We start from the raw sequence: 18,310 nt of genomic DNA on the forward strand, positions 1-18,310 counted from the left end.
TGAGCAGTCATAGGTTCATAGATGCAAAATCTGGCCGACTTTTGCATCTTTTGACAAACAGAACTAGCAGTCCAGCACCGCACCAGTCCAGAAATATAAACCGGAAAACAAAAGCAGCACAGCATCTCAGAGGAGCAGTGAACATACGCAGCAACAGGACCGACATTGTCAAGTACGATACCACATACTTCTGTTCCACAAGACGACACAAGTTCAAAGGTGAAATCAAAGTTTACGATGACCCTACCAGAAATATAAACCGGAAACAAAAGCAGAACAGCATCTCAGAGGAGCTGTGAACATAAGCAGCAACAGGACCGACATTGTCAAGTACGGTACCACATACTTCGGTTCCACAAGGCGACAAAAGTTTCAAAGGTGAAATCAAAGTTTACGATGACCCTACCAGATTTAGCTGCAAACAGAAGCACACAGCCAAGTTTATTTTTCTTCTGGAGGTTCAGCTCCCTTAGTACTCGATTTCCCAGCGACGCTGGTAAATGTCAACAGCCTCCTGGGTGACATTAGGGCAATCTGACAAATTGATTCTCTTCAGGTTGGGCAAGGTTGATGCATGTAAGATAGCCAGTATCCTGTCAGTGATCAAGGGGCACTCCATTAAATTAAACTCCTCAAGTTGGTGAAATCCTACAAGCATAAGAATCCTGATTTGGACATCGCTGATTTGAATATGATTCAAGGTCAACTTGATTAGATTGCGGCAAGACTCTCTGAGATGCACGACAAAGTTGCCCCGGATGTTCGGGCATTCACCCAATATAAGTTCCTGCAGAGCTCCCTGGCATGATTGAGCTACAATGCAAACATGCCTGTCTGTCAAATGGTAGGATTGCAGTTCAACCTTTGTGATCCCATTGCTGTGCAGGATGCCACTTAAAATGTGTTCCATATGAGAAGCCTGACCACGTGCTGGAAAGCCAACGAGCCTAAGCTTCTTAAGCCCACGACACGCCATGTTGACCCATAACAAGAAGAGCTCCATAGTTCTCTCACAGTGCTCCATACTGATCACCTTCAGCTTGGGACACTCGCAGGCCACAGCTTCATCAAGATAGTGTGGCATCATCATGCCAAAATCACATGAATCCATAATCATTGATTCAATTGTACTGCTGATCAAGGACATAACTTCTATTGCAGCTTTATATGTAAAAAATAGGAACCTGACAAGTTTAATGGTCTTAAGCTTAGTGGGATTCATGGCATTGCCCAACAGCCACTTCAAGCCAAGTTCTGTCACTCCCCTGCAGTCATCAATTACCAAATGTCGTAGCAATCGAAAGTGAATTCTAGCAAAGTTAAGCATGCCCAGGTTCCGTAAACCTGGGCATTTCACCAGGATGAGGCTAGAGAGCTGGCGAAATAAGCATAATTGATGGAGGGCTGATGATTGTCTTGCAAAATTTATATGTGATTCTCCAGTCATCATGCCCTTGAGCTCAAGCTTGCCCAGATAAGGTTGGTTCATCAGTAAGGACAAGATGGCATCTTGCCCAATTTGAGGGCAGCTTCCCAGAGTAAGAGACTCAAGTCTCTTGGCATACTGCACAAGGGCTCTTAGAGACGCCTCAGTTATGGACAAGCACCCTTCGATATGGAGGAACTTCAGGTTTCTGCATTGCTTAGCAACCTGAGAAAGACCATCATCACTGATTGAAGACTGTAACATAACGAGATTTTCTAATGCAGGGCAGTTTGAAGCAATGATCCTGGCAGCTTTATCCGTGAGAGAGACACAGTCAACGAGACAAACTGACTTCAGATTGCGGCATGCACTGGTTACAAAACGGATAGCACTATCAGTGAGCCGTGGAACTCCATCAACAACAGCCCCACATGGCGCACAATGAAGATCAAGATCAGTCACCACATCCCTTGCGCACATGTCAACAACAGCCGCCGCAAGCTTGATGTCATCAGCGTTAGACAGATGCAAGCAAGGGTGAACGGCTTGATGAACACTGAAGGGGCCCCAAAAGTTTGGCCGCTGAGAGACCAATATGTTGGCCCATCTCCAACAGACAGAGGCACATGACTGCCGATCTTCTGGGTTTTCCACATGCCTGAATATTTCAGCTATGCAAGCTTCTGGCAGCTCATTTATCAAGTCCTGTGGAAGAATTCTTGATTGATAATTGGAATAACCTAGTCTTACATTGTTACAGGATTCATAAGCAGTTCTAAGGCAGCTTGATTGCCTCATGTTTCCTGCCATACAAACAATTTCGATCAGATTTGGTGGCATGAAGAAATAATGAACTGATTATGAACTGAGTTGGGAAATCTTTAATAAAATATTGGCATGCAAAAAATCTTCCAAACAAAGAAATATAAATATATTGTACTGCAACATATACCTTTACTAATAATATGAATGCATCACAAAAGATACCCAAAAGAAATCATAAACTCCAGAACTCTGTTTAACATTCCTAAAAAGGAACTTTCATTTGCATAAATAGCATGTACCACCTACTGCAAACATATAGTTTTTTTTTTCTAAGTGTGTTAGTCACTATCCAAAAACAGCAAAGCATGGTCATCATCAGTTGTGTTTTACCAACCAACCATATAGCAAGAAAGCAAAATTAACCTGATAATGTTATTGAAGATGATCTATCAATTTTATTTTCAACTGCCCAGTATAGAAGTTTGTTTACATATACTGGTAAAAGTTCAGAAAGCCTTAATTGCGCATGAATCCATCTTGTAGTAATGCATAATGCAAACTTTCCATTTCAAGAAATATATTGGGAATTTACATTTATTCCAATTTAATAAAACTAAGATTGAAGGGCAAGTTTGTTTGCTTTTTTTTATCACAAATCTTCGCCAGGCAACCTTTTAGTTAGGCAAGGTGCAGCCAACCACCACCTCCATGCAATATGTAAACCCCGAGCAAGCTGCCTGTACATCTTGACTCATGCCAATTTCATTGCTAGATCCTCATCCTCCACTCCACATATGAACTTGCACCAAACCAAACAACCAGATCACCGAAACATGGAAGATCCGAGAACAACTGTACATCTCTCTTCATTTTTCCAAACTCCCCCATTTTTATTAACAGTGCCTCAAAGCATAGTAAACAATCCATCTACATAAAAACCAGGGAACAATTCTACATCTTTCATTCTAAAATGCCCAACTATACAACAAAACGTAAGCAGTTCTTATTGATATGCTAGCTGCTTCATGATATTCCAAATATTCTCAATTCATGAAAAAAGTCTATTTGCAAAAAAAATTGCACAAACCCCATGCATAAACATATACATTAGTCAATCCAAGACATACGACACTTATACCACATGCAGCTATTTCTACACATCAAGTATACAATAGGAAATATATTGTGCTTCAATATAACCCCTGATTGAGCCACAATATAATCATATTGCATAAAGGAGGTCTCTTCCCAAACTCACCTAAATCACCTAATGGACCTGAATAGGCACTAATGGACCTCAAGTGAACCACTTGAAAAATGTAGAAACATGGCAATTCAATTTGAGAGTTCATGTACCTAAGTGAACCACAGAAAAAGTTCGAGGACCACCGGTGTATTTTACACTTGACGAATTCCAGCAAGAAATAGAAGAGATACATGCTACAAACTGGGGGCAGCAGAGCAAACTACATGCATTCACCTAGACATTAAAGTACTAAACACGAAATGGTTGGTCACTCATTGTTTAATGTTTAGGATGTGTAGAAAGCAACTACACAGTTTGTAATATAGCATGGTAGCATCAAGGACTTCAAGCATATGCGCAAACATATAACTATAGATGGCATGTTTCATACCATATTTTGAAGTGAGAAACTGATTATGAGATATGGGGAATAACTATTAGGATTTCTACTTCAATCTTTCATTGTCCTCAAATTCATTAACCAAAGATTCATATCAATAATTGCCATAACAATTCAGCACCATCTCTAACCTCACCACAAAATGATTTGTCTGATAGCACACAACCACTACAAACTGAGCAGAGCAGAGCACATAAGCATAGGCCAGCACAGAATGCACACAAGGTAGAAAGCAAACTAGTTGCTACAATGAAGATAATCAATAGAGAATTAGCACAAGCATTCATGGAGCAGCACGACACAGAGCATAACACACCAAGCGCTAGAGTCTACAAGAGGAAGTCGCAAAAAAAATAGAGTCTACAAGAGGAGGATGAACAAAAATACCTGGAGCTCGAGTCTCAGATCTGGGTAGATTGGAGATGAGAGCTGGACGAATGGTGAACAGCCGAAGAACAGAGGCGGAGGAGAGCTAGACTGCACGGCTCACTGAGGAGTGAGGATCCAGGTCGCACACGAGCAGCTGTGCTGGCATGCAATGGAGAACAAACCAGTGGCGGCGGCGGCTGGACGATGAGGAGTGGTTGCGGGTGGAAAATGGAAGAGAGGAACCCTAAGGTTGTAATTGGTTGCTTTCATTAGGGCCTATTTAGTGGTAAGCTTGTAATATTTGGTTACTCAAATTGGGCCTTAAGCATGCTTAGGGCCTGTTCGGTTAGCCCGGAATCCACCCAGGAATCGTCCCAGTTGGTCAAAGGTTATATAAATTAGGCAAGCAATCCAGCCAGGAATCAGTTCCAGGTAATGGGTCCCTGGAAACTGAACGGGCCCTTAGGGAGTGCAGAAGCAGGCTCCAAACCTGCATCATGGACCATGCCAAAATTGATTGTGCTAGCTTGTGTAATCTTGCACAAACCATGGGTCCACAAGGTTGAAGTGCCCTTATGTCCCCATTTCCACTGCTTACATCGTCCCAGACTCCCAGTCCCAGGCCCCTTACCATGGCAGACCTCCACCGTGTTCCCAAGTGCCCCCTCCCTTCGCCACCCCTCCTGGCACCCACCACACCACCTTGACACTTCCTAGCACGTCGTGGCCACCGCAGATCTGGGAACCACAGGTAGCGAGCCCCCATGGCCCTTGACACGGTTGAGGTCCAGGTCGACCTCATCAACATCGTAAATGTGGAGGCGGATCATAGGGATCTCGCTGTTGCCCCCGAGCAGTAGTAGTAGGATCCCACCGCATCCCAACATAGGACACGGGGGCCTCCGTCTTGAGGGACATGGCCACACTGACAACACCAGTGTGCGGCGAGCCGGTGAGGTATGGGTAGGATGCCAGCACAGATGGATGAGCATCGAGGAAGCAACAATGAAGACGAGGTGGTGTGAACTAAGATGGAGGTGGGAAGGTGGAAGTGATTATATTTTAATCTCACCACAAGAACAAGGAGATGACCTCATGCAATACAATTCAGCCAGTCAAACATAATCTTACCAAATGCAACTCCATGCAGGGCAATCAAACACCAACTAATTGCATACATTTATAATAGGCTGGGCTAACTTGGCTTGGACCCAATACAGTCTTGGGTTAACACAAGCAACCAATCATGCCCTAAAGGGCTTACAAACAGGACAGGCCATGTGCGTGCAATTCTTCGTAGCCACATACTGTTTTTTTCTCACATATGTGGCTGAGCTTGATCTCTCAACAATGCTAGTTCGCCGCCTACACATGCTGGTCACCACCTAGAAGCAAAAACACGCAGTCCCGCTAAGGCTGAGAATAAAAGCTGAGGCTTGCCAAGATCGAGTATAAGGCATCCCATTTAATTGGCTGAATACCTCAAAAACTATGCAATTGGCATTTCTGTAGCATTTACACATTGGCTAAACAACAGCTCGGGAAAGGAGGAACAGGAAGGATGATGATGGGTATCGGAAGATAGGTAACAGCCTTGTAAGGCCAGCAGGCCAGCCTGCCAAGCGTAACAGGCTGTTGTTCCATGTATGTTAGTGCGACAAGGCTAAGGCCACATTTGTAAGTAGAAGGTCCAATGCATTTGATTATTTGAATATGGTGAAGGGGGCCACGTACAATAGTGCCAAATTGGGGAATGGCCGGTGGCCAACCAAGGGTCGAGTATAAGACTGAAGCTTGAGTTAAATCTTTTCTCCAACTAGGAAGTGAAAACCAGACATGTTCTAAATAGCACATAGTTTCATCTTGTTTTGAGCCCATAACAGCAAATCTGGAAACGGTTTTCGTTCCTGTAGTATTTCAGAAGTCACCTATGTGTGCTTTCAGACAAAACAGGAACATACCCTTGTGGCAGTTCAAAACCAAATAATACCTTGCAAGTGAACGCCAAAGTGCCACGTGAAATGAAATGTTGTGTGCAAAAACTCCATAGGCACAAGGAATAAATGATTGATACACTCAGTCTGGCTATTGGGTTATTGGTTTGGGAACGATAAGCAGTACTGAGCTGCAGTTTAGTGCCAAGGAGGTTGAACAATACAGTCCACAAAGCACTGGTAAAGATCTTGTCTCTGTCAGACAGGATTGTTTTACAACATTATTTAGAAAGAGTTTAGCTACTTGAGGGGGCAGAGAATGGATGTTTCAGTGGAAGAAGGTATGCATATTTAATAAACCCTTGTATCCCAGCTTCGATTGGATGAATTCTGGGATTCAGAACGAGCAAATGATAAAAATATAAGAGAATTTGGGACGCTTTGAAGAACAGCAGAAGGGAAATAAGTGAGAAGACTTGGGGAGGAAGAGGATTTCGTTTTGCTTGGATAGTAACCCTGTAACACAAGACATACAAATAAGATGTTCATTCAGTAAGCTATAATTTTACAAAGAAATTACAGTACAAGCACATGTACCTTGAACACCTTGAAATTCAAGACACCAATAATTTGGATTTTGTCATCTTAGAAATATATACTTGGCAGTTTTTGCCATTTCATTATGAATGGCATGTGACTGAACTAAGTGAAGACAGTAGAACAACAAAGAGAGGATCCAACCTAAGCTGATATTCTTCAACAACTCTATTAACAGGCGTGGAGAACATCATTAACTGCTGATGAGTAAAGGATCAATTCATTTTCCAATTATGCATACGCTAACCGAATGATGGAACAGAAACATATTTCACTTCCATCCAAAAGGATATTGCATTGGTCAAAGTTGAACCAGAGCAGTTCGACAGTACATATCTGACACCACACAATTGAGAGACAATTAAAAACAAAGCAAACACACGCCCGCGCAGGCGTGCAGCTAACTGGAAACGGCGAAGTAGCAGCAACTGTTACAGTAAACCCTAGGTACCCTCGCGAACCGAGGGGGAGGGGGGCCTGGGAGTCCCCACTCAGATAAGCTTGAAGGGGAGGGGCCAGGGTGTGGAGCGGGGCACCTCGACGCGGTCCTTGATGCGCTCAATCTTCTTCTCCCGCTTGGGCCGTGCGTTGCCGTAGGAGCCCTTGAACCGCTTCCCGCGCTTGGTTTTCTTGTCCCCGCGCCCACACGTCACCGCCTCCGCCTCCGCCTCCGCCGTAGATGCCGCCGCCAGGACGGGTACTGGTGGGCGCGCCGGCACCAGGCGCCGCACGAACGCGGCGGCCGCCGCCAACCGCATCGCCATGTCGTGAAAGCTCGGAGTGCCGCCGCCGCCGCCGCCGCCGCCTTCAGATCACCCGATTGACCGTGGAGGAGACGAGAAGTGTGAAAGTGAGGAAGAGGGTTGCATCTTGCAAGGCCCAAGACAAATTTACTAAAGCCCATTCAAAACAAATTAAGCAAGGCCCAATGGAAGCCTGCTATGATTGGTTCCTCCCACCTATTACCATGATGCAGAAGTGTGAAAGTGAGGAAGAGGGTTGCATCTTGCAAGGCCCAAGACAAATTTACTAAAGCCCATTCGAAGCAAATTAAGCAAGGCCCAATGGAAGCGTTGTATTGTGTAATTAAAAAAAAAAAAAACACGATCATGAGTCACGTGACTTGACGTCAATACTCGATCCCCTTCCTCGTTCCCTCGTCGCCAGTGTGAATGTGATCGAGTCGCCTTCTTCAGGCTTCGCTCCAACGCTAGCGTTTGGGAGCCCGCCGTCAAGATGGCACTGGTACGTATGTAAAACAATGTATTTGAATATAGGGATTAGTCTATTGACTATTCAACTATTGCTTGAGAGCCTAAGTTCGACTATTAAACTCAGAAACCTAGAAATCTTTGGTCATTGAACTATTAAAACCACCAAACGTGACTGGTTTCAATAGTTGTGTTGCTGATGATTTCTGTTTTTCGAGTTCGACAGTCAAAATCAGACTCGAGCAATAGATTGATGGCAAAAAATATATTTCTCCCCTTTTCACATCAAGGTGAAAGTGTTTTTTTTTTTCAAAATCATGTTTGAAGCCCTCTTGAAATGAGTTAGAAACGTCTTTTGAGTCATATAGAAGTGTTTGAGTCCAGTTGATAGCGGGTTTCTTTCCCCGTTTTTAGTTTAATCATAACCGAAGTTTTTTGAGTTAGTTTGGTCATATATTACTATATTAGCATGATGCGCCTCTTACAAAGAGAAAAGGAAGGGAACGCGCTTACAACAACAACAAACACTGGCATTTTCATAGCATCTGATCTACCTTAGCAAAGAATCAGGTAGATTAGATATATATTTGACGCAAAAAAAATCAGAACAGCAATACATCATCATACAGTTAGGTGCAAAGAGTTGGCATCTCATGTCGGTTCATTTTGACAGTACCGCAATGTAAAATCCATCACATGTACATCTGCATAATAAGTGATAAGAAATATACGGGGGCATTAGTGAAAACCAATGCTAGGATGAGTTCAGATCTGACAAGAGATCTCATCTACCATGTATTCATCATTTACCATTATGCCATTGTTGTCATTTCATCCAGCTACCAACCATCATAATCGTCATTGTCACAATGCTTAGTTTAGGAGTGAGCACTAACCCAGCTGAAAGTTCTTCGGTCACCTCGTGGGTTTAGTGTGAAGCTCAACCCAAACATCTCCTTGATGGCCTGCCCCTTCTCCAGATGTTCTACTAGTTTTGTGACAAGAGCGGCACTTTCCCTCACATGTTCCATGTCAGTCTGTGTCCAGATGCGACGCGATAGCTGCAGTCTTCGCTGTTTGGAATTCAGATCGATCCCCCATTTGCTGTAAAGGCTCTCTCTTTCCGGAAGATTGAGTCTCCTCAGCATTTGCTTGTAGAGCATGTCCCTTTCATGCCGAAGATTTCTCAAGCTGGCAATAACAAGGATGCACACAATTCGTTCTCACAGAAAGAGCTGAAAATTTGTCGATTTGAGCAACTTATTAAGGAATACATATGAACTGTGACAAAACTTACCTTGATGTAACAGTAGCATTAGGTTCACACCCGGCACTGAAAGAACTTTTAATGAAGGACAATCTCCTGTGTTCCACTTCCAAGTAAATATTGTCTGCTTTGTCCCCCTTGAAGAGGAGGAAGAAATATGTTCTGTGTACTATAGAGACATTGCATTCATGCCATAAATCAATGATTTCCTTCTGTTTTTCCTCAAAGTTAATAGTCCATCGTGAAGGAGAGTCAACAGTTGTCACCGATATATCTCTGTCAACATCTTTGGCATGTTTCATGTCTGAAATTTCTTCAGTAACGTCATCCTGCTTAAAAAATATATGCAGACATCAAAATCAGCTTGATGGGCTGAAAATGTTGGGATATTAGGAAAATCATTTGCGTTTAATCGTTTATCTACAGGTAAATATCATTTATTGCTTGTATAATGGAAAATTTGAGATCTTAAACTAACTAGGTGTCACAAGCAGAACCGATGGAGAGACCACTTCTATAAAGAAGCTACTTGTACCTGATTGCCCTCTAGTTGGGATGTACAACACTCTTCTGACTTCTCTTTCACCTTCGTGATGCAGCTGAAGTTATTGATGGCGTCTTCATCTTCTTCATTGCAAGTGTTCTTGTCTATAACCGTGTCAGATGCAACTATTCTGGAGATCACAGGGCAGTCTAATGTAGGATCATTTTGGCAATGACCATTTTCAGGATATAGACTCCTCCTAACCTTCTCTGGCCTTCTGTGAGCATATTTGAAAATGTCACCTGGGGGTGTCATTCTCATATCCACTGAACCATCAAACCAACTATTTGGAATGACCATGAAGCTAGCTCTGCAACTTCTGCTTCTAGTTAGTACACTGTCCCTGGAGCTTATCACACACCTCTTCAGGGCTAAAGATTCATCAGTATTTGTTTTCTCAGTATCAGAAGATGGGTCAGAATCACATGTGTATAGTTGGATGGCAATGTCTGATGTGTCTGTTATGTTTTCACCATGCTTTTCTTCATCGATGTTTGTGCCAGCATGAGATCCATCAGCAGGAAAGAATAATTGACTTCTCCTAAGCTCATTCTTTTCGATGCACTGGACTTCCTTGCAATGTTCCTCAGAAACCTCTGATGAAACCTCCCTATTTTGTTGATATATCTCTATGTTATCAGAAATATGGTTTCTTGGTTGATGCAAGCTAGACATTGGCTGTTCATCCACTGTTTGTTGATATGGTTCTGTTGTTGTTTTGGGAAGCTCTGGGTCATGATGATGACCGTTACAGACATGTGACGCATCTAATGCTTTTGAGCCTGGATCATCTTGTTCTTCATAAACAGCATCGTAAGTATCCGAAGAAGAAAGCGCGTCTTCAGACACATTACGTGGAAGGGATTCTGAAGACTTATTCCATTGATCCTGTCAGAAGGAGGCCAATTAGTATGTCATTAAGAAGTTCGCTGCATGGTTTTACAACAGAGTGCAGCAACAAGAATATATACCCAATGCCTTGTTGCATGGTCATTGAAATTTCCATCACTTGCAACTCGGCGAAAATTGTCAAGTTGAGACTGAACAGTGTCTTTTTGCTCCATCAATTCCTTCAACTGTTCTTCCAGCTGAAACTCCATAACAATTATTTTTTTCATTCGCAGAACAACATATGTTTTGTTCAAAATGAACAAAGAATATAGCAACACAAATGTCATGAATGGGGACACAAAAAGCAAAGGACTTGTTAGAGTAACAGCACCTGTTTGATCATCTTATCTTTTTCTCTCAAAGCCTCAGCATGATTGCTGCAAGAGGCTGATCCAGGAAACTTCAGCTCATTCTCTAGCCTTGCAATTTCTCTCTGAAGATGTTTCACTAACACCTTGTCTGACATCACTACGTTGACCCTTGCATCAGTAACTACATTTTTAGCACAGTTTGCAAACAAAAGCGTGTTCCTGGATTGCTCGATATGACAGTGCGCTGGGCTCATTGTGCAAATAATAGCAGTTCTCGCGTTGCCGCCTAAAGATGACTGCAATATACGAGTGAGCTTTGAATCTCTGTAAGGGATATGCCCATTTCTTCCTTTGCTGCATCAGGAATGAGTTGTCCAGATTCAGGCGTTCAACAGTTGCAATGCTGAAGGGCATTTGGTTCAAGACAAATTGCAAAACTAACACTAATATATTGGAATTGTGGTTTTCTCTGCCAAAAGACAGATGACTAGAGCACCTTAACGGACCTGAGTTGGCGAATGACCTTTCCCAATGTAAGCAGGCTTCTGTTAATGTGGCTGCCTTCTTTAAGCCTCACACCAGCTGATTGTGTCTGAGAGGCGCGCTCACTTCCAGCTAAATCAACAAAATTCTGCCCAGACATAATAAATGAAAAACTCAGAGGGCAATACATGGAACAATGTACTATACTTGAGATGTGATAAGAAAATACAGCATAATAGACATCCATACCACACAAGCCAGAAGGGTGCTCGAGTTGCCTCGTCCCATGAACTGCTTTGCAGAGCTCTCGATCGTCTGCAACTTACACATGTTTTTTTAGAACAAAAACTAATTCCTTCTAAAACATTTGCACATCATTAAGTACTGCACAAGGGCCAACCAATCTGAGTATCTGATGAGATCTGGAGCTTGTTTCATTCATAGCAGTTTCCCCGATCTGTCTTTGAGCTGTCCCAAAAACCGAAAGGATTAGTGCACTAGAAGTAACCTAACGGGGTGCTTCTTGTAATCTTGTTTCTTCGAACGGAAAGAAAAGAAATTTTGGTTTAAGACCTTCACACACTGCAAGGAGCTCCAAGAGATGGCCTTTGTCCCTGAGAGTTTCCTCCGTGAGTTTCTCTACTACAGTTCCTTTCTGATCGAATCAAGAACGACACACATATGGATAAACATGAGTTGTGCAGGCACATAAGAAATTTGTGCCTTTTCAATTTCAGGTAACCCTCAAGAACAGTTCACCTCCGGATCATCAAGGAGCCTTAGCTGTGTTGCGTCCGGGCTTAAGAGATCCCTCACGGCTTCATTGTATATCTCCATCGCTGAAAATTTCAGGACGTACTCCCTCTCAGGATGCTGCAGGAGACCAGAACAGAACGTTGGAGTCGAATAGGAAATCACAGCAAAACAGAAAGGTGTTGCATGATTCAGCCAAAATCTGATCTGATGTACAGCCATCACCCAACCTTGTCAATGTAGTCGTAGATGTCTGACATGCTGCGCTCCGTGATGCCGACCATCGTGTACGTCTTCCCGCTGCTCGTCTGACCGTACGCAAATATGCTTGCTGCCGTGCAGAGATTCAGAGAACAAAATTTGTGTGAGAATAATTGCATTTCAGTCTCATGAAATATATAATTGGTGCTGTTAATGTTTGCAAAGCGTAGGTACAGTTGATGCCGCTGAGCACCGATAGGGCCACCTGCTTGGCCCCTTCCTCGTACACCTGCCTGGTGCTGCACTCCGGGTTGAACACCCTGTCTGAAACCGGAGGACAAGGAGAGCAAATGTGAACTGTGATCGAACGCGAGCGACGCAGCAGAGCGAAAGGGTGCATGCATGCATTTCTCACCGTAGGTGTAGGAGGCGGGGAACATGGCGCGCTCGGGGATGTTGCCGCGGAACATGAGCGTGGTCGGGCCGGCGCACTCCCAGTCGGAGCCGTTGCCGCGCTCCGCCTCCCGCGCGTTCACCGGCCGCAGCCGCACCGACACCAGGATGCGCTCCTCGCCAGCCATTGCTCCAGCCCGCGTGTGCTTTGCTTGCTACTGATCCAACACGAAAAGAAACAAGCAACCAGCCCATCACCCGACGCTCACATGCATCACGCACGCACAACCAAAACAGCGTCGTGTTCGTGCGTATCGGGTGCAAAATGCAGCAGCAAAAGCGCATGGCGCGAGTAGAGGCCCGCCGAGCGCGCGCGGTCGCTTGTGCGTCGCGTCGCTATCCTTGAAAACGACGCGCTCGCGCGCTCGCATGGGAGACGGAAATGCCCCGTGCGTCGCAAGTAAAACCAAACAAACAGAGAATGTAAAATGCAGTGTCCATTTGCTCTCGATGTTGGTCGAAGGCAGGAGGAGAGGTCGTTCGTTACCTCCGGCAAGACGGCGGCGGCGGTCCGTGGTTTGACAGAAACTAGAAGGAAATGTCGACGAGGAGCTTCCTCCTCCTCTCCTTCGCGCGAGGGAAGAGAGGAGGAGGAGGAGGAGAGGGAATGGAACCGGGCGGAGCGGGGCAGGAGATGGTGGCTGGTGGTTCCTGCCTCCCTTCAATTGGCTGGAAAACAGAAAGGTAAAAAAAAATCGAGACGGGGGCTGAGTGTTTTTTTTTTTTACTTTTCTACTATCCCACGGCCTGTTCGTTTAGTTTATAAGTCGTATTTTTTCAGCTAATAAATAGTATTTTTCTCTCACAACAAATCAATCAATAGTGCTTTCAGCCATGGCTTATCAGCCAAACAAACAGGACAAGGCCAGCGCCAATCATCGCAGTCTACGATGGTCATGGAGGACCCTAGTGTCCACTATGTGCGGCGCGCGGCGGTGGCGGTGGCTGAGCGCACGGCGATGTCCCCCCTCGCGGACGGTGAAGGAGCGAGCGACGCCAAGACATGCAGAACAATCGCTAAATATAACCATGTGACCGTGCGGTGGTCTTGTCGAAATTAGAAAAACAAAAGCGGAGATGGCTAAACGCCTTGTTTGCTTGGCTTGTAAACCGTACTTTTTTAAATAACGAATAGTATTTTTTTCTCACAACAAATCAGCCAACACAACCATTTATCAGTCAAACTAACACAGAAAAAGAGAGAGAGTAGTACAACGTTTGGTCAAGCTCAAGCGGTTGGTTGCCCGTCCAGACTCGCGTGGCCGGCCGTTGCAGAGGGAATGGCTTTTCCAGAGCTGAGCTGCTGCCGGCTGCCGCTCACCACAGGGCACAGGTCGTCTGGGTACGAGGCGTACGGCGTGTGCTGTGGGCACGGCCGGGCGGCCGGCCGGTACCTCGATCGCGGTTCACATCCATGGCCGACGGCTTTTATTGCCGCCGATGACTCGATCAGCTTCGGCACGTACGGAGTACTGCTAATCTGCTATTGTGAAGCAGGCAGCAGTTAAAGCCATGCCGGGCCGGCGGCCAACGTTCGTCTTTGCTCTCCAGGCCGGTCCTATCACCAGCGTCTCGTCTCGTCGCGTCGTCGGTCAGTCTCCCCGGTCCCCGGTCGCAAGATCCGGTCGGCGATTTCGTCGCCAGCCTTTTTCTCTGAAAGTGTGACGACGAATGCAACGGTCGGTCACCGCCGCTTTCGTGGTAGTTGAAACGGATCGTTCAGATATATATGTACTGCATTATAGTAAAATGTGCAGCGTGCACCGCATGCAACGTACGCGCTCTGTGACGCTGATACATGCGTACACTTACGGCAACGTGGTAATCTTCAATGACGGACCATCCTCGGATGGCGACGACGGTGCTATTCCGTTGATTGATAGTACGTCCTTTCTCGTTCATTGATAGTACGTCCTTTCTTTCGGACAGGCCGCCCGGCCATGTACTGTGCAGTGACCATTGGCCCGGTTTGGCCGGGCGCTCTGACTCCTGCCCACTGTTCATCTATCGGCTCGTGGGCGGCTGACCGGATGCTGTTCACCGAAGTCGTTTTTTTCTCTCATCCTTTCCTCTCTCACTGACACCACCGGAGCCGGAGAAGCTTGTTTTTCTGGCTCCCGCGGCTCCGGCTCCCGTTGGCACCTATCGGCTCGTGGGCGGCCGACAGGACGCTACAGTGCAGGAGACGGAGCCCGCGGGAGCCCGGCCAAACAGGCCCTAAGGACTATTTACGGCAAGAATCAATCCCGGTGAGAGTCGGTCATATAAATCATTGAAGCATTCCTGACAGTATTAGTTCTAGAGGGTGATTCCCTAGGAATCGAATGTGCCCTAGGGGTTTGTTGATAAACCCATTTTCTCCCACCGATCTGCGGCGGAGCTTCAGCCTAAATGCATGGGAGCCTAAAAACGTGCAATCAAATAAACTAGATGTATACTAACTCTATTCTCTTTTACGAGGCGTACACATTCAAACTTCAAAATCTTTGACCAATAATGTTTAATAATTTTTAATTATTATAACACAATGATATGGTTAGATTTGTAATTGAATCTACTATCCAAATATCATAAGCTTATAATAAGAGTCCGTTTGGTACAGCTCAGCTTCATTAGTGAAGTCAATCTTTTTGGAAAACAGATTCACAACCAACTTTTTTTTTGTGAAGTTGAGCTATTTTTGTCGTTCCTTTTTGGTAAAATAACTTCATTTGATGGAACAAAAGAAAAATGACCAAAATGCCCCTTTTTTCTTTTTTTTCTCCTTTCTTCTCCGCGCGTTCTTCCCCACGCGAGATTGGCTGCACTCACGCCTGCCTCGGCGGCCGCGCTCGCCCCAGTGGCCGCGCCTGCCCCGGCGGCTCGCGCTTGCCCCGGCGGCCGCGCTCGTTTCGGCGGTCGCGCCCACGCCCCGACTGCCCGCTCGCCCACGCCCCGGCTGCCGGCGCGTCCTAACCCCACGACCCCGACGGCGGCGCCCCCGGCGGATCTTGGCCCGCGACCCCGGCGGCAGAGTCCCGGCCCTGCGCCTTGACGGCGGCGCTCAGGCCCCGCGCCTCCATCCCTGCGCCCCCCGGCGGCCGCGCTCCCGGCCTTGGCAGGCGGTGCCCCGGCGAGCCGCGCCGCGCTCCCGGTGGCCGCTCTCCCGGCGCTCCGCGCTCTGGCAGCCGTGCCTCGGCTGGCCACGCCCGCCTCCCTCCCGTGAGCGTGCGGCCATGCGCGCGCTCTCTCTCTCTCTATGGTAGAAGTTAGTTTTTTTACAGTGGGGCCCACATATGAGAGATGAAGCTTAAGCTACTGATTTTTTCTCAACTCATGTCTTTTTTGTGAGAGAAGGAACAAAGCTGTTTTAAAAACGAGTGTTTGACGAAAAAAAAAAAGCTCACAACAACATGTGAAGTTATTATGAGCTGTGCTAAACATATCCTAAATAATAATATAAAATAAAATAAATAGATGATCAAAGTGTAATTTTAAAGATCGTGTCATATTAAGTTGTCACCATTCGTTGGATATACAATTATTTTCTTTACATCAGAACTTAGTGATTGGTGCTAACATGAAATCATAATTTAAAGATTACTCGGAACTTGAGTATTGCATACCATGTCAGCGTTGGAGCCCATTGTGCCATCTCTAATCACACCGCGTTCACAAGATTTGAGCCGACGACAGCCCAGAGCCCATGCATTCGGTGGCACCCGGATCGACCGTCCAGGGCACGTTGTGTAACAACCAAAAAGTCCACACACCAAAAATCACAACTATAAAATTTTTCTTAAAAACCCTCATGTGATGATGAGTGACAATTGTAGAAGCCAACCCTAGGTGTTGCATTAGAACTAACCCAACTAGACAATTTCATGAGCCTGGCATGCCATTTGTTATCATGATTATCTAATTACTGACAAATGAGACATAGCTCACATTGTCAACTCAAATAGTGATTTGGATTTTCATTTATTTTATGTCATGTCTAAAAACTCCTTTAAAGAAAACACCATGAAGAAACTATGATTCAAACCAAAGGATAAATATTTAAAAAGGAAAAACTAATCCTATTTATTGTATAACAAAACCACCCCATTTTTGTTATACAAAATAGCTAAATAAATTCCTAATATATGAAAGAGAATGAAGTGGGCCATATATCCAAAGACTCCAATGAATAAGGTGCACCAAATTAGAATTCAAATTTCAAACCAAATTTAAATTCAAACAAAGGAGAGGAAAAAGAAAATAGAAAACAGTAAAGAAAAGAAAAAAAGGAGAAGGACACGCAGCTCAGGCCTCGCAGCCCAGCTTCTCGGCCCGCCAGCACAGCCCCGCCAGCGCGCAGCAAGCCGGCCCAACACGCGCAGGCCCAGTGGCCAGCCCCGCACGCCGCTCACGCCCCGCGCCTCCCCGCCTTCGCTCGCTGTCGCTGTCACTGGGCCCCGCACGTCAGCCGAGCGCTGCTCACCCGCACGCCCCTTTCTCTTCGCCACAGTCGCTGCCAACGGACCCCACCCGTCAGCCTTCCCCTGTTCAACTTCCTCGCGCTCACGCTCAACCGCCAGCCGACCGGAGGCCGACAGCGATGGCAGAGCGGGTCAGGGGGTCACGCCCGGGCCATGGCCTTGCCCCCCCTTGGCGTCGTGCCCATGCAAACTCCGCGCCAACCACCCACGCCCCGCGATGCCACTCGATGCGCTCGGCGTAATCCCCAGCCGTCCGCCTTGGAGCTCGGAGCTCCGGCTATAAAGCCACGACCTCGGTTGCCCTAGTGTTCGTCCCGTCGCCCGCCGCCACTTGGTGGCCATCCACTGCGCACCCGAACCAAGAGAGGAGGGAGAAAGGGGAAGGAGAGGGAGAAGCGCCGAAGCCGCTGAGGGGGGGACGAGGTCGTCGGAGCCAAAGACGACGCCGTCATCATCATCACTGACGCGGGCAATGCGGCACTGCACGGCTTTCGGAGCTGCACGGTAGCAACTCTCCACTGCGTCACCATCCTTCTTCCACGCCACCAACGGTGAGCCTCCCGGTCTCCCCCTTGCCGCCGCCGGACATTACCTTGTCTGCCATGGCGCTCCACCCCGAGAGCGCAAAGGCCAGGGCTATCTTCGGTCTGTAGGAACACATGCACCCACGCGCACACCCGAGACCACACCGTGACCACCCCACCGGAGCCCCGTAGCGCACCCGTGTGCCTCGCCGTCGTCTTCATGACCGTCGTGGCTACCGGGAAGCCCCTAACGGCCACCTTGACGCCGAAGCCCCACCTTGAGCCCTGGACGACTTCGCTGTGCACCCACGAATCCGCTGAAGCCCCTGTCTGCCCAGTCAAGCCACCGGAGAGCCTACAACTGTGACCTCGCCACTGGTGAACCCTGCCGAGCCGGCATTCGCCGTGGCCAGCGCCTCGGTGAGCCCCGGCCGCCACCTGGACCCCACCATCGTAGTCGTCGTAGCCTGGGGTA

General features: G+C 46.7%; 3 protein-coding genes across 9 annotated transcripts; all 3 read right to left on the reverse strand.

Annotated features, from left to right (window-relative positions):
* On the reverse strand, positions 1-6,876 carry LOC136533736 (EIN3-binding F-box protein 2-like). Of its 2 annotated transcripts, none has more exons than XM_066526277.1 (2): positions 6,738-6,876; positions 1-6,656 (listed from the first exon to the last, which is right to left on the reverse strand). In XM_066526277.1, exon 2 carries the CDS (start codon positions 2,264-2,266, stop codon positions 470-472), a length of 1,797 nt encoding a protein of 598 aa, XP_066382374.1. In that variant the 5' UTR covers positions 2,267-6,656; positions 6,738-6,876; the 3' UTR covers positions 1-469. The 2 variants fall into 2 exon arrangements, with proteins under 2 accessions (XP_066382374.1, XP_066382375.1); XM_066526278.1 differs by having other exon boundaries at positions 1-2,229; positions 4,225-6,876.
* Positions 6,877-7,012: 136 nt separating this feature from the next.
* LOC136533737 (small ribosomal subunit protein bTHXm) lies at positions 7,013-7,604 on the reverse strand. Its single transcript, XM_066526279.1, has one exon. The coding sequence runs from the start codon at positions 7,499-7,501 to the stop codon at positions 7,229-7,231; it is 273 nt and encodes a 90-aa protein (XP_066382376.1). The 5' UTR covers positions 7,502-7,604; the 3' UTR covers positions 7,013-7,228.
* Positions 7,605-8,475: 871 nt separating this feature from the next.
* LOC136533735 (kinesin-like protein KIN-7J) lies at positions 8,476-16,564 on the reverse strand. 6 transcript variants are annotated; one of them, XR_010778541.1, is made up of 15 exons: positions 16,457-16,558; positions 12,814-13,006; positions 12,633-12,722; positions 12,428-12,528; positions 12,204-12,317; positions 12,018-12,099; positions 11,845-11,912; positions 11,694-11,759; positions 11,468-11,592; positions 10,982-11,315; positions 10,731-10,847; positions 9,751-10,647; positions 9,246-9,547; positions 8,759-9,139; positions 8,476-8,652 (listed from the first exon to the last, which is right to left on the reverse strand). XR_010778541.1 is itself a non-coding variant. In XM_066526275.1 (15 exons), exons 3-15 carry the CDS (start codon positions 12,977-12,979, stop codon positions 8,827-8,829), a joined length of 2,775 nt encoding a protein of 924 aa, XP_066382372.1. In that variant the 5' UTR covers positions 12,980-13,006; positions 13,339-13,520; positions 16,457-16,564; the 3' UTR covers positions 8,478-8,826. The 6 variants fall into 6 exon arrangements, 5 of the variants coding, with proteins under 5 accessions (XP_066382369.1, XP_066382372.1, XP_066382371.1 ...); XM_066526275.1 differs by adding an exon at positions 13,339-13,520 and having other exon boundaries at positions 8,478-9,139; positions 16,457-16,564; XM_066526274.1 differs by adding an exon at positions 13,339-13,520 and having other exon boundaries at positions 8,478-9,139; positions 12,814-13,009; positions 16,457-16,564.
* Positions 16,565-18,310: the final 1,746 nt, after the last annotated feature.

This window comes from Miscanthus floridulus, unplaced genomic scaffold (assembly GCF_019320115.1).
Source record: "Miscanthus floridulus cultivar M001 unplaced genomic scaffold, ASM1932011v1 os_1153_2_3, whole genome shotgun sequence".
NCBI classification, from domain to species: domain Eukaryota; kingdom Viridiplantae; phylum Streptophyta; class Magnoliopsida; order Poales; family Poaceae; genus Miscanthus; species Miscanthus floridulus.

What these genes read in the sequence shown, in the direction of transcription:
- LOC136533736 (XM_066526277.1), bottom strand. Translation starts at nt 2,266, where the DNA reads ATGCCACCAAATCTGATCGAAATTGTTTGTATGGCAGGAAACATGAGG.
- LOC136533737 (XM_066526279.1), bottom strand. Translation starts at nt 7,501, where the DNA reads ATGGCGATGCGGTTGGCGGCGGCCGCCGCGTTCGTGCGGCGCCTGGTG.
- LOC136533735 (XM_066526272.1), bottom strand. Translation starts at nt 16,477, where the DNA reads ATGGGCTCCAACGCTGACATG. An exon ending in GCTCCTTGCAGTGTGTGAAG is followed by an intron (nt 11,913 to 12,017) that starts GTCTTAAACCAA and finishes TTTTTGGGACAG; the next exon opens with CTCAAAGACAGATCGGGGAA. An exon ending in AAGATAAGATGATCAAACAG is followed by an intron (nt 10,848 to 10,981) that starts GTGCTGTTACTC and finishes ATGGAGTTTCAG; the next exon opens with CTGGAAGAACAGTTGAAGGA.